The following is a 13156-nucleotide window of genomic DNA, read 5'->3' as shown; positions in this document are numbered from 1 at the left end:
GCCAAAAGGTTCCAAAACCCCTTTTGCACACTTGAAAGTCATTATTATTCATCTTTGGCATTTTTATTGACCTTCAATTGAACACTGCAGATAACTTACTCGTTGGATTGATCACAGTTCCTTACAGAGAATCAGAAGAAACCTGTTTTACTCAAGCCTTGTGGCCTGCAGTTAATGTGAATGATATACCAGAGTTATTATAGTTTTAAAATGTTCATTTATTATTTCAATTTAATCTTTCAAGTTTCTGTATGTTTTCACTCAATGATTTTTAGATTCAGTTTAGTTTTAGTTTTTCGGAACATCTAGTTTTTATTTAGGCTGATATGATACCAACTAAAAAAAGTTATTGGCCGACACCCAATATTTTGCCATTTACCTTATTTTGTCATCAGATCACTGTTTTGCTTTGGAATTATGCTTAACAAAATGTACGTACAAAAACAATTTTATTGTTCTAACAATAAATAAATTCTATTGAACATTGATTGGATCTGTCGAACACATGACAGGCCAAAATTATAACAGAGCAACAATGAAAAATAAATACAAAATAAATAAAAACATTTATTCTAATTATAATTTATGATTATATAATTATAAAAGGTTATTTAGCACTTTTTTGCAATTCTAACCAATGGAACTAACATTTTACATATGATAGCACATTCAATGTTCATATTATGCCTATTACAACATGCTTTTTTGGATTTCATCTTATATATTTCCTTGTATTACAGAGATTTATTTTATTATTATAGAATTATTATCAAGAAAACATTTTTTTTTCACATCGCCGTTTTCATGCTTAAGTATGATTAAACAATCGGTATTAATTTTGTCAATAATTGGCCGATAAATATAGGCGGCCGATGTGTTGGTTCATCATGTATTTTAAATTTCGTATTTAAGGGTTGCCAAATTTGGTGTAAACTGATATTTAAATTCTCAGAGCTGTCTAATGTTATCACCATGTAGTGACTTTTTATGTTTAATTATGGCAGGTTGTCAAGAATACCGTGTATCAAAAACAAAAATTTATTTATTTTGCATGAATCAATGTTTAGTTTAGTTTCAGTTTTTTCAATCATGTTTTTTTTTTTACGATTAAAAATATTGTGATATATTTTCTAACGGTAGATCATTTTTCCACTCTCTTGTATAACAACTGCAAAGAAAGAAATAATCCAGGCGGATATCACTGATATAAATCACAAAGTGAGACTCATATTCTGTAGAAGATGGATTCTCCAACCAGAAAGCCATTTGACTTCCTGCCTTGTGCAAGCAAACCCAACAAAAAGACATCTGGCCATTAAAGTGTTACAAACCGAGACAGTCTTGTCAGAGGAAACAAGCGATCTGAATGATTGATTTGTGTGCCATTTTTCACAGATACACATTTCAGGACTGAATCTATGAAACTGATTATTTTCCCCCCAATCCTGTGATGAACATGCCCCATCAGATGTGAAACTTCAAAGGTTTCAGTCATTTTGACTTTCTATAATTAAACCGTCGGTTTCAGGTGTCAATTTCTGTTGTGACCATCCTGAAAATTCAATTTCTTTTGTCTTGCTGTGTCTGTCAACACGACTAAAGCCGATTATGACGTCTGAAATGGCTATCCTTATAAGCGTAAAGGCTGTGTTGCAACAAACATCTTTAGCATACTTGTGTGTTCTACATATTGCATACTTCCAACTACAAGTTTGGATTTATAAAACATGTTCAAAAAAATGTTCTACTGTATTATTCTTTAATCTGTATAGTTCTTCAATAATCTTTTCAATTAATATGTAAAACAACAATCCAAACACTGACAACCTCACAAAATACAGCAAAGACTCCTTTGTAGGTCAGGTGGAATATCACAAACCCTATGCTAATTGAGTCGGCATGGTTGTACAATTCATATATCATCATATGTTAACAGATCTGCAGCACTAAACACATGAATATTTCTAATCTAAAAGTCTGTAAATGTCAAACTAAATGTACAGGACCAGAACTGTTGTAGGACTTTAAAGCTGAAGTGTGTAATTTCATCAACTCCATGAGTCACAAAACAGAATTGCTAAAAAAAAAATATATATATATATATTTTCTTTAAACAGATTCTAGAAAACTCCCCGTCTTTGAAAGTTGCTGGGTCAGGCTAGATGGGCCACATGACAAAAATAATGTTTTAATGTGCCACATAGCCAAATTGAATGGTTTACTTACAATCAACTCTGCTACTTAAGATGGGATACAAAGAAGAGAAAAAAGATTACACACATCAGCTTTAATTGGCTTTATCTTGTAAAACAGTGTGGTTTGATCGCTTGTGCTAGTATGCTGCTCCGAGATCAGCGCAGCTCTATGGCACAGCAGACTCTCTTCTCCAGCTGGTCTGCGGTGGGCCGGACATCGGGGTCAGAAGCTAGCATGTCCAGCAGTAGGGTGCACAGTGCAGGGTTTGGAGGTGGCGGCAGTGGCAGAGCACGTCGTGCCCTCATAGGGATGATTAATTGTAGGTCAGGATTCTGGCACAGTGCCTCACCTAACGGAGTGAGCCAGCGGCCGCGCATTACATATGCACCTATAAAAACAAAACAGATTCATAAGTAGAAACAATCAACTTTCAAGCATTTTACAAGTGAAACAGGTCCCTGTGTGAAGTGTTTTCTTTGATCTTCCAAATGTTTTTAATTTAAATTTGAGTTAATTTACATTTAATTATAACTAAAAAGCAGAAGCAAAACCAGTTCTGCACATTTCTTCAAGGCATATCGCTGTCTAGGAGACGTGCACTGTATGGACACTGAAAGCATATTCGTTATTATTGACAAAAGTACAACATGACGAGGTTAATGAATGGTTAAATGTTAATTGCCCTTGTATATATAGGTTGAGACATTTGACCTTTCTGTATGCCTGGTAGCAGTGAACACACTTGCTGGGTTAGAGTAATTACTTAGAACTGCCTGAATGGCTTATGCACTCCATCCAATGCCTGCATTCTCCAACAACTTTAGATTGTCTCAGTTATTACACATTACGTTAATGGGCTACTAATTCAAGTGCTCAACAACAAGCACTTAACAACAAAGCTTTCTTGCCAATCTTAAGGGGTCCAAACGAGGCAACTAGTGGGACAGAGCAACAGAAATAGCACCTGTCTGCCAATGCTAGTGAAATGAGGCTTCCAAAATTTCTATTCTTGGGCTGCGTAATATTGCTCTGACAACCACAGGAAGGTGGTTTTTAATCAGCTATCACAAGACTCTTATTTTGCAGTGTTCTACTGCATATGTTTTATTTAAATCATAAAAAGAAATGCATCATTGTTTCAAATTGATTAAATGGAACAACTAAGACTCAAAGACATTAAAACACATAAATGTGGTAATGCCAAATGGATTAAATAATTTTCTCTCAACTCACCCAGTTGTTCTTGATTGCTGCCATCCTCCAAGAAAGTGATTCTCTCGAGTACGGCCCAGAAAAGCACACCCAGAGAGAAGATGTCAGCCTGGGCTGTATAACTACGGCCTGCCCACACTTCTGGAGCCATGTAGAAGTCTGACCCACAGGTAGAGGAAAGAGCCAATCTAGTCCGGACACCATCAGTAGGATTGTCCACCATTTTGCTAAGGCCAAAGTCTGCCACCTGCAATACATTGGGAGGAGATATAATGTTGCAGAAAGTTCTTTCAGATCAGGAATATGATAACTCATTACACTTTTTTTCAACCTGTTGATGGTTCCAAGACTCCATAACTTTACCTTGGTGACATATTTAAATCAGCAAACTTTGCAACATGAGGCCATTCTAATGGTTGAGCCCTGATACAGTATATGTGTAATTGTATGTAAATGATATACAATTGACAAACTACTAGATATTTAGAGTCCATTGATCATCTCTTTAAAACAGCAAATTGATTGTCTGTAGGGCTGAAACTATTAGTCAATGTTATCGACAACAGTGACATTAAAAAATTGTTGACAACTAATGTTGTTGTTAAATAGTTGTTTGATCTCATTTAACGTAACATGAGATCACTGTAAACTCTAATGATGACGCACGAGAGCAGCATGGCAGCTTGTGCCTGTCTGAGGAGAGGGAAAAAACACTGCTCACAGTCCAGATACACTCTAAACTTTCCAAACAGCTTCAGTTGATGTAGATCGCAAAATATGAGGGAATCATAATGCAAAAATACCAAATAAGTAAATACAGAAGCACTCTCGTTGTGGAATAAGCAGAGGAGCTCTTTAAAGGAAACACCCCGATGTTACATCTTAAATGCGGTTATATTTAATGCGTTATAGCTTTATTAATTATTTCATGGCAGCAATTAATATGGCAGCAGATCATGTAAATAACTTCAAACTCTGAAACTGGCATTTCTCTGTCAGCACTTCTTCTATGAGTTGCGTGAATGTCCCGATCTAAGGGGGGGAGATTGAAACTGCACCCGGCAGATGCACACTCTGTCGCGGGGACACTCGTAATGCAGCTAGATTATAACATGATGGCTCGCAACTTATTGAATAATAATATATGTCACTCTGCATTTCTTACTCAAGAAAATTGGCAATACACAGCTTAATTAATAAGAGAGAGTTTGTTTTTTGTGAGTTAAAGATGAAGTGAACAGAAAGGTGAGAGAGGGTAGTCTGTGCCCTATTATACACGGCAATAAAATACATTTTTAATTTTTGTTTTGGCTTGTTTTCCAATATAAATATCTAAAACTCTTTTAAAACAGTGTACATTTTCTTTAGCAGCTATACTGCAGAAGAAAAAATTGTTATCTGAGAATTTTGAATATAATATTAAAAATACAAATATTCTAAAATACCTACAAATCCTTAAAATAAAAATGAACTCACCTGTGAAGAAGCATATAAGATATTTAGACTTGCTTTTAGAGAATAGCTCTTGAATATAAGTATATTTTGTCTTTATTGTACTCACAGAAGTATAACCAAGTGAAAAAATACACTTATATACAAAATACACTTACAGTATATTCAAGATACATGTTGCTTCTCAAGTAAATGTATCTTATTTTAAGGATTTTTTTATTTTAAATGGAAAATAAGACAAAACACTTGATAACAATAGGATTTTTTGGAGTGAATTTCTTTACTGAAAAAGTAATTTTTGTCCCCTTTAATTCAGTGAATGTCATTTAGAGGTATTTTTAAGATGATTTTGTCCTCTTTACTGTTAGTAAGCATGCTTAATTTAACATTTTAAGTCGGGGCACAAGCTGAATAATCGGATATGTGCTATTGATTAATCATTGCAATAATCGCTGAAGTCAAATAATCATTCTAATAATCAATTATCAAAATAATTTTTAGTTGCAGCCCTAATTGTCTATACATACAACGATACCTTAGCCTAAAAACGAATGATTTGAAACTACTGAAGAATGGATTTTTAAGCCAATACATTTCAAACTTTTTGATTCTGAGATATCCAGACTATATATTGATTAACAGACTAAAATGAATGGATTTAAAATAAAAAATATTTTAATTTTAAATAAAATATGGATTTTTGTGACTATATATAAAAAAAAAAAGTAAAGAGAAACATTTTGAACAACATCAAAATCTTTGTTCTTGTTAGTGTTTAAAGTTTTGTTGTGTTATTTGGAAGATTTTTTATTATGTTAAAGATTTTTGGGGTTACAGTGAATAGTGGAGCTTGATCTTAAATTGAGGACAGTATAGAATTTAAGATTATTATATAATATGTTGCTATTATTGTTAAGCAATTGCTATGCTAATCATAGCATAGTGTTCCAATTAGCATGCAAGATTTCACTGCACTAGCTAGTTAGGTTCCCTTTACTTGACGTATTTATTTTGAATTTACATGGTAATTTTAAGTTCATCGAATGAGATGTTTAAAGTGAAGTGACATTTAAGGTCCAAGCGATTTCAGCCATTCTACTTCCATGAGACTGAGCTGTGTAATTAGCCATGCCCCCCTCTATCCACAACCCAGCACTCCAAAGATAACAAATGTGCTTTACTGAGACCAACATGGTTGTTTAAAACAAAAGCAGCAAAATAGCACCCTCAACAGACTACTGTTATGAACAACATGGCTTAAAAATGGCAGCAAACCTAAATAATTTGTTGCAACTTCAATACTATGAGAATGTGCAAAATGATTGGCAGGTCAAAAGTGACATTTGCATTTGTTGTTTACAGAGTCTAATGCTGTCACAGTGACAGGTGAGATACCTTACGACACATTTCATTAATATCCTTCAGGGATTAGGAAAACAGTTTGCATTCACGAAAAAAAAAACATTAATTATGGCACCTTTAAAATCTGAGTTAGCTATTAACATGCACGTGTAGTACAAAATCAAATCTGAAAATGTAATTAACTTAAACTTGAGTTTATTAACTTTAACATTTTATGAGTTCCGCAATCTTTTTAGGGTTAAAATTGGTTATTGTGGTCAATAAGAACTTGCATACTTTATGTAATCATAAAATACAAATAAGTGATTATGCTGATTATTAATTAAGTGCAATCAACCTACAATTATGTACTCAACCAACATAGCAAGCGTAAATGACGGTGTGTGTAAGCTACCAAGTTCAAAAGTACTTTTGTAATGATTCTGTTGCTGTTTATCACAGCCAAGTCATAACTGGAACAATTTTCTTTCCTCCTGACTAATAAAGATGTAATTACAGAGGAGTTGGAAAAAAGACAATGTGACTTTAAGTTGTATAAGCTATTTCAAAAGCAGCAATGAAGCTTGTATAGGTTCAAATCAGGCCTATGACAATTGCACTTAGTATCCAAATACCTCACAAGTCACAGCTATTCTTCTAACCAATATTGTTTGTTCATGAGCATTGTAACATGTTATGGAAAATAACTGATTAAACTAATAAAACAATCCACAGGCCTATTTATATTGCATCCTTATTCTGATGGTACCTTGATGACTGGTCCTGCTTTACTAAGACAGACAAGAACATTATCTGGCTTTATATCACGGTGCACTATTCCACATCCGTGCAGGAACGCAATGGCTCTGCTGAGCTGCTGAACTACCACATGGTTGCACTCAGCATCCAGCGGCCTGGAGAGAATGTACTGGTTCAAATCCCCTCCCTCACAGTACTCCATCACCAACCAAAGGGCAAAGCAGCGCCTGGGGATCTCCTCTGTGGAAATCAGTCTCCTCTTTGACCTGGAAGGAATCCTCGTTTGGCTTTTCGAGTCTTTGTCTACCACTCTCCCTTTGAGAGTGCTCTCTACCAGGTCCAAAGGCAGCCTCCCTGATCTCAGGGGCTGGAGTGTCCTTGGCCCAGTCTGTAAGTGGCAGTTGTACAGAGCAATGACATTGGGGTGGTTTCGTGCAGTGATTCTCATAGCCCAGAGTTCCTGCAGGTATAGCTCTATACTTTCAGGGCTACAGCATGGTAGACGTTTAATGGCCACGGTGTCCCCCCTCTCGCCCCACCAGCCTGTCTCTGACACACGTCCCTTGAACACCACTCCGTAGCTGCCCCGTCCCACCTCCTGGTGCAAAGTATAGATATAATCCATCTTAGCAGCCTTCCTCTTTGTTCACTGCATCAAATGCAAAATTTGCTGGTACTTTCAGTTGTTCAGTGATTTGTTCAATTGTCCTGTTGAGATGTTACAAACGTAATTTATATAACCACAAAAAAGCAGAACAAATTTCAAAGAGATATGTAATAATGTATCAAAATCACATCAAACAAAACATTAAAAAAAATATTTTAAAGAATTATTCTAGGTTCAATACAATTAAAGCTCAGTTGCCTCAGCATTTTTGGCATAATATTGATTACAACAACAAAAAACATAGACCCTCCTTTTCTTCAAAAAAAAAGAAGAGCACAAATCTGGGTTACAGTGAGGCACTTACAATGGAAGTGAATTGGGACAATCCATAAATGTTAAAGTACACACTATTTTAAGAGCATATCCACAAGACATAAACAATATTCATGTTAGCATGATTTTAGTGATAAAAACGCTTACCAATCTTTTCTGTGTAAGTTATACCCAATATTACAACTTAATTTCCATGATGATGTAATGTCAACAAACCCAAAACACTGAAAAAACCAATTACGATTTAAACAACTTTAGTTCTGCATTGTACTTTAATTCCTCTTCTTTTAACAGAAGAATTAATGGAAGGGCTTTTATAAAAATTATAGGCTTTGCCTATAAACTCTCCAAAAATGTGCCCATTCACTTTCAGTGTTAAAGCCTCACTGTAAACTTGATTCTTGATTTTCTTTTTTAACAAAAGGAAGGATAAGTCTTAAAAAAAATGTTGTGGTAATCAACTTAATGCCACAAATGCTGTTGATTTAGCTTAGCGTGTATTGAACCCGGAATATTCCTTTAAAATATTTAAATGAAAACACACTCCGTTGTTTCTATATGTTTTTGGCCGAGAGGTGACGAAGGCCTTATTTGGACACAACTATTGCAACTGTACAAAACTGTACACTTTACAGTTTTTCAAAGTTTACAGCCCTTTTATAGGATGGTTACATGTTTGCCTTAGTATATAAATTTTAATCTTCTTTTGTGAAAACACAAACAGATATACACACAATCGAATTAAACTACTCTAGCAATAATCTGAATAAACTAAAACTTACCCATGAAATTGCGGCACGCGGATAGTGTAGTTGTTTAAAATTGATTTGTTTTTGTTTTTTTGTTGTTGTTGTTTGTTTTCAATCCATACATAAATTACAATAAGAACCTTTTAACAACGTGTGCTCATAGGACTCATAACGCAAGTCAAATGTAAACAGCAGTTCCTTAGTAACACTCCCGTCTCTTTTAGATCTTCCCGCTTATGGTGCTGTTCTGAGTTTCTATTGGCTAGATGTCGATTCAGACAACAGAGTTCACCAATAAGCTACGATAACACAAACATCTTTTGAAAAGTGACCAATCAAACTCTTTCACATGAGTCGAGCAGGCTTTAGCTACTTGAACTTCACATTGAAACTAGTTGTCAACACTGGTGTTGGTCTCTTGTAATCGAAGTAATGTCGATAATAAATGATGATCCTGCGCTGTACCGTGAATTTTTAAGTGCATATGTTATGGTCCGTCCAAAAAGTATGCGTATTTTGTCCGTCTGTGCTCTTTTTCCATTGTTTTTCGAAACATGCGTTAGGCTAGACGGACGTGTTTGACCGTTGTTCCGCGTACAGCTGTTTTTTTCAGTCGCCGCCGCGTCAGGTAAAACAAAGAACGTTGACTTTGAAACGCACGTCTCAAATAGTTCTATGCGTTGCGCTGCATCTATATTTGTAGAGCAAGAACGCGTTCGGTTTGAATGGCTTCTTACCGCACAAAACGGGATAACGTTAATTTAGAACCAGTGGTTGTATTCACAGTCAGAATCATGACTACAGCTCAAACATGGGATAAGAACGCCAATAATTCCTTTCCAACTGTTAAAATGTGACAAAAACGCTGACACGAGGTGGTCCTTTAAGTTAAGATCGATCGACAGCATTTGTTGTATAATAGTATTTACCACAAAAATTCATTTTCTTTAAAAAAATAAAAACATCTAGGTTCCAGTGAGGCACTTACAATGGAAGTGAACGGGTCAATACGTAAACATTAAAATAATCACTATTTAAAAAGTATAGCCACACGACATAAACCATATGCGTATCAACATGATTTTAGTGTGATTTAAAAAAACGCTTGCTAACATTTTCTGTGTAATGTTGTATCCAAATTTACAACTGTTGCCATGACGATGTAATGCAATAAACCCAAAATGGCCTCAAAAACAGATTTAAATTACGTTATAGCTCAAATAATACACGAGTTTTAGCAAAATAATTAATGTAAATGCTTTTATAAAATTGTAAGCTTCACATTTCTGCCATTAAACCCTCCAAAAATTGGCCCCATTCACTTCCATTGTCAGTGCCTCACTGTAACCCTGATTTTTATTTTATTTTTTTAAAAGGAGTGAAGAGTCTAAATAAAATGTTGTGGTAAATTAATTATCCCACAAATGCTGTCAATTGAGCTTAACTTGTACTGAATCCGGAATATTCATTTACTGCTTGTCTAAAGTTGCATAAATGTCAGATGCAAAGCCTTCATGAAAACCCTTGAGTACATCCGGACACTCTGAACAGCCTGTCAAATTTTCACATTATAGAAAACCAATCATTTTATTCTTATTTTGCTTCTGTGCTTACTATAGTAGCAGTCATGTCTTACCAGTTACCAAAGAATTGCTCATTGTTCATCCAGTCAGTGAGGTTACCTAAGATATATTCCAGCTCTTCATTTTCTGAGTATCATATTTCCTTTTCTATTCTATAACTAGATAATTTGTGATCGCTTTATCTAAATCTAATCATATAAATATACAATATGCGAAGAACCATATTTCTTCTTTTTTTCTATAGCCTTGTTTGAAACAAAAGCTATATTTTAGGTAGAGTAATACACGCAACACAGCATGTCCTCTGTCATCCTTCAACATCTGATCTCTCTCACCCACATGCATCAGATTTCTTATATTGTCTTTGGGTTATTCTGATAAAATAAATTAAGAGTCTAGTATTATTAGGCATCATTGAAAATGATTGCCAAGTGCTTCCCATAAAACATGGTTGTGTCTCACAGTGGGACTGGGACATACCTCAGTGGTCCTCATGACCTCATATAACAATAAAACTTTGCCCTGAAATGATGAAGGGAATGAACAACATTGACCAGAAAGGCCTCCAATCATACTACACAGAGGTGAATAAATTCAACTGCAGCTTCTAAGATTCAGCCACAGCAGTTATATGATGTGGCTCAGAATCTGATGAGTTTCCTATGTGGTAGCAAAGTACATTTCTGTTTGTTGACTGTATGTATAATATCTAATTCCAGGCCTACAGGAAGGAACAATATGCAAATACATGGGACAGGGACTCAGGTGATTGGATATTTTTGTTGTTTATGATTTAGAATGAACTTATTAATGGCTGAAAATTGGACTCATCACATTAATAATTGTGATGCTTATAGGTTCATTTCCTCTGTTACACAAATGCTGGACAAGACATGCTTTAAATAATCACTATGCAAATTTGTAGATTAATTTCAAATCAGGATTTGTGTTTATTTTTGCATCTAATCCTTGTTATTTAACAGTCTTTGTAATAACATGATTAGGAAGATCAAAGCAAGCTATTGTTGCACAAAGCAATGAACCAGAGATCCATATTAGCTTGTCTTACCCAAATGAGTTTATTAAACAACTGGCTTCTCCCAATGCTGAGGCACTTGCAGTCATTATGTAATTCAAAATAATTACCTACTGGTATTACAGTATTTTGCTTAAGATCTGTGGTTTGGCCCACTAGAGGTAAATACAATGAAACCCTTGAACTTACACTGGAAGAATTAATTGCCTTACTGTAACCAGATTTGTATTTTTAAATTTTTTTAAGAAAAGAGACATGTCGAAATGTATTGTTGTGTTAATCAACATTATGCCACAAATGCTGTCGGTTGAGTTTAACTTGCATTGAACCCTGATACAATTCTGCTCTATTTCTAGGTCACTAATACAATAAGCAAATTTGTGACACTGACCATGTTATCTTGTTTGTACAACAGGGTTCCCACATGTCCTGGAAATCCTGGAATTTTGCAGTGTAGTTTTCCAGTCATGGAAAATGAGAAAAATACCTAAACATTCATTTGTCCTAGAAAATATTAAAATATAATAAAACTGTTTGACTATGGCTAACATGGTTTTTGTTACATGTACAAAAACATGATAATGATCAGGATTCGGGATAGTTGTCAAATGTACAAATTAGTATAATTATATATATATATATATATATATATATATATATATATATATATATATATATAAGGATATTCTCCCCTTTACATTATTTTGTCATCAGATCAATTCTTTTACTTTGGAATTGTGCTTTAAAAATGTACAAAAATGTACAAAAGCCTTTTCACTGTTCTAACAATACATAATTTCCATTGAACATGGATTGGATCTGTTGAACACATGACAGGCCAAACTGTCAAGAAGTCAAAGGCTGCTGCTTTCAAAGTGTTTTGGATGGTTTCCCTCATCATGTATCCTATTAGTGCCGTTTTCACAACTGTTATGACCAGATATGGTGTTTTTTCTGCATTAAAGTAAGAATGAGAAATAATATAAAATAGGGTGCCCAACCTATGTTTTGTGGCTATTATTATTTCTGGATTGTGCATTTAAATTCACAGCGTTTTTACAAAGTGTGAATTAATTAAATAAACCATACATTTTTCTATATCTGTGTTTCCGTGCTTATGGTATATGTTAACAATATGGTTGACGGTCAGACTACTGATATTTTGAAAATGAGTTCACAACTGGAGGTTGTTGCGTAGTGATTCTGCCTTTACAACTTGGGATGTGAATTAATTTTTAATAATAATTGAACGATCTGAGTCCGCTTACCTGTGGTTACGACCCTATGATTTTTGAGATGTGAAAAACAGGGACAAAGTCACTGAATACAGTCATAAAAATGGCATCAGCTATAAAACTGGGAATTTCTCATAATTTGACATATTTGGGACAAAAAAGAATGTTTGAATGCACACATAATACAATTTCAATATGTCCTAGTGTGATTATTAAGCTGCAAAATGCTGCAATTTAATTAAATATATAATCTGCATGTGCTTTGCACTTCAGAATGAATGTGTGGAATGTATTCAGACAAAATAACCACAACATACATAATTTACATCATTGTTTTTGCTTAAATATTACACCTGTTGGGCACATGAAATGTCATGGAAAATTGTGCCTTGTAGAGAGTGGGATCTCTCCTTCAATTTAAACACAAATTGCCCTTTAGAACATTCTCAAATCATCCTGGGATAACATGACTATCGGGGTTTGCATAAACCTGTACATGCTGTCATTAAGCAAAAGGGGGACACACTACTTACTAAGAAATTCTGAAATGTATGTTAATTCAACTGTTATGCTGATAATTTTTAATGAAAAATAGTATTCAATTAGAAAAATGCAAAATAGAAATAATCATAATTGGACATTTGAGCCCACTT

At 34.5% G+C, this 13156-nt stretch overlaps 1 protein-coding gene across 1 annotated transcript; it reads right to left on the bottom strand.

The window, feature by feature from the left end:
* Positions 1–1836: 1836 nt before the first annotated feature.
* LOC127622360 (serine/threonine-protein kinase pdik1l-B-like) lies at positions 1837–8835 on the bottom strand. The gene is made up of 4 exons (XM_052096444.1): positions 8683–8835; positions 6971–7668; positions 3430–3655; positions 1837–2584 (listed from the first exon to the last, which is right to left on the bottom strand). The coding sequence occupies exons 2-4, from the start codon at positions 7583–7585 to the stop codon at positions 2352–2354; spliced, it is 1074 nt and encodes a 357-aa protein (XP_051952404.1). The 5' UTR covers positions 7586–7668; positions 8683–8835; the 3' UTR covers positions 1837–2351.
* Positions 8836–13156: the final 4321 nt, after the last annotated feature.

The sequence above is a fragment of the Xyrauchen texanus genome, chromosome 28 (assembly GCF_025860055.1).
Source record: "Xyrauchen texanus isolate HMW12.3.18 chromosome 28, RBS_HiC_50CHRs, whole genome shotgun sequence".
Lineage (NCBI taxonomy): Eukaryota > Metazoa > Chordata > Actinopteri > Cypriniformes > Catostomidae > Xyrauchen > Xyrauchen texanus.
This window is presented reverse-complemented; position numbering and strand designations above follow the sequence as displayed.

Bases quoted from the DNA above. Each gene is read 5' to 3' on its own strand.
- LOC127622360 (XM_052096444.1), bottom strand. From the start codon at position 7,585: ATGGATTATATCTATACTTTGCACCAGGAGGTGGGACGGGGCAGCTAC. The intron at 3,656-6,970 runs GTACCATCAGAA...AATGTATTGCAG, and splicing joins AAGCAGGACCAGTCATCAAG to GTGGCAGACTTTGGCCTTAG. The intron at 2,585-3,429 runs GTGAGTTGAGAG...TTGTTTTTATAG, and splicing joins CAGCAATCAAGAACAACTGG to GTGCATATGTAATGCGCGGC.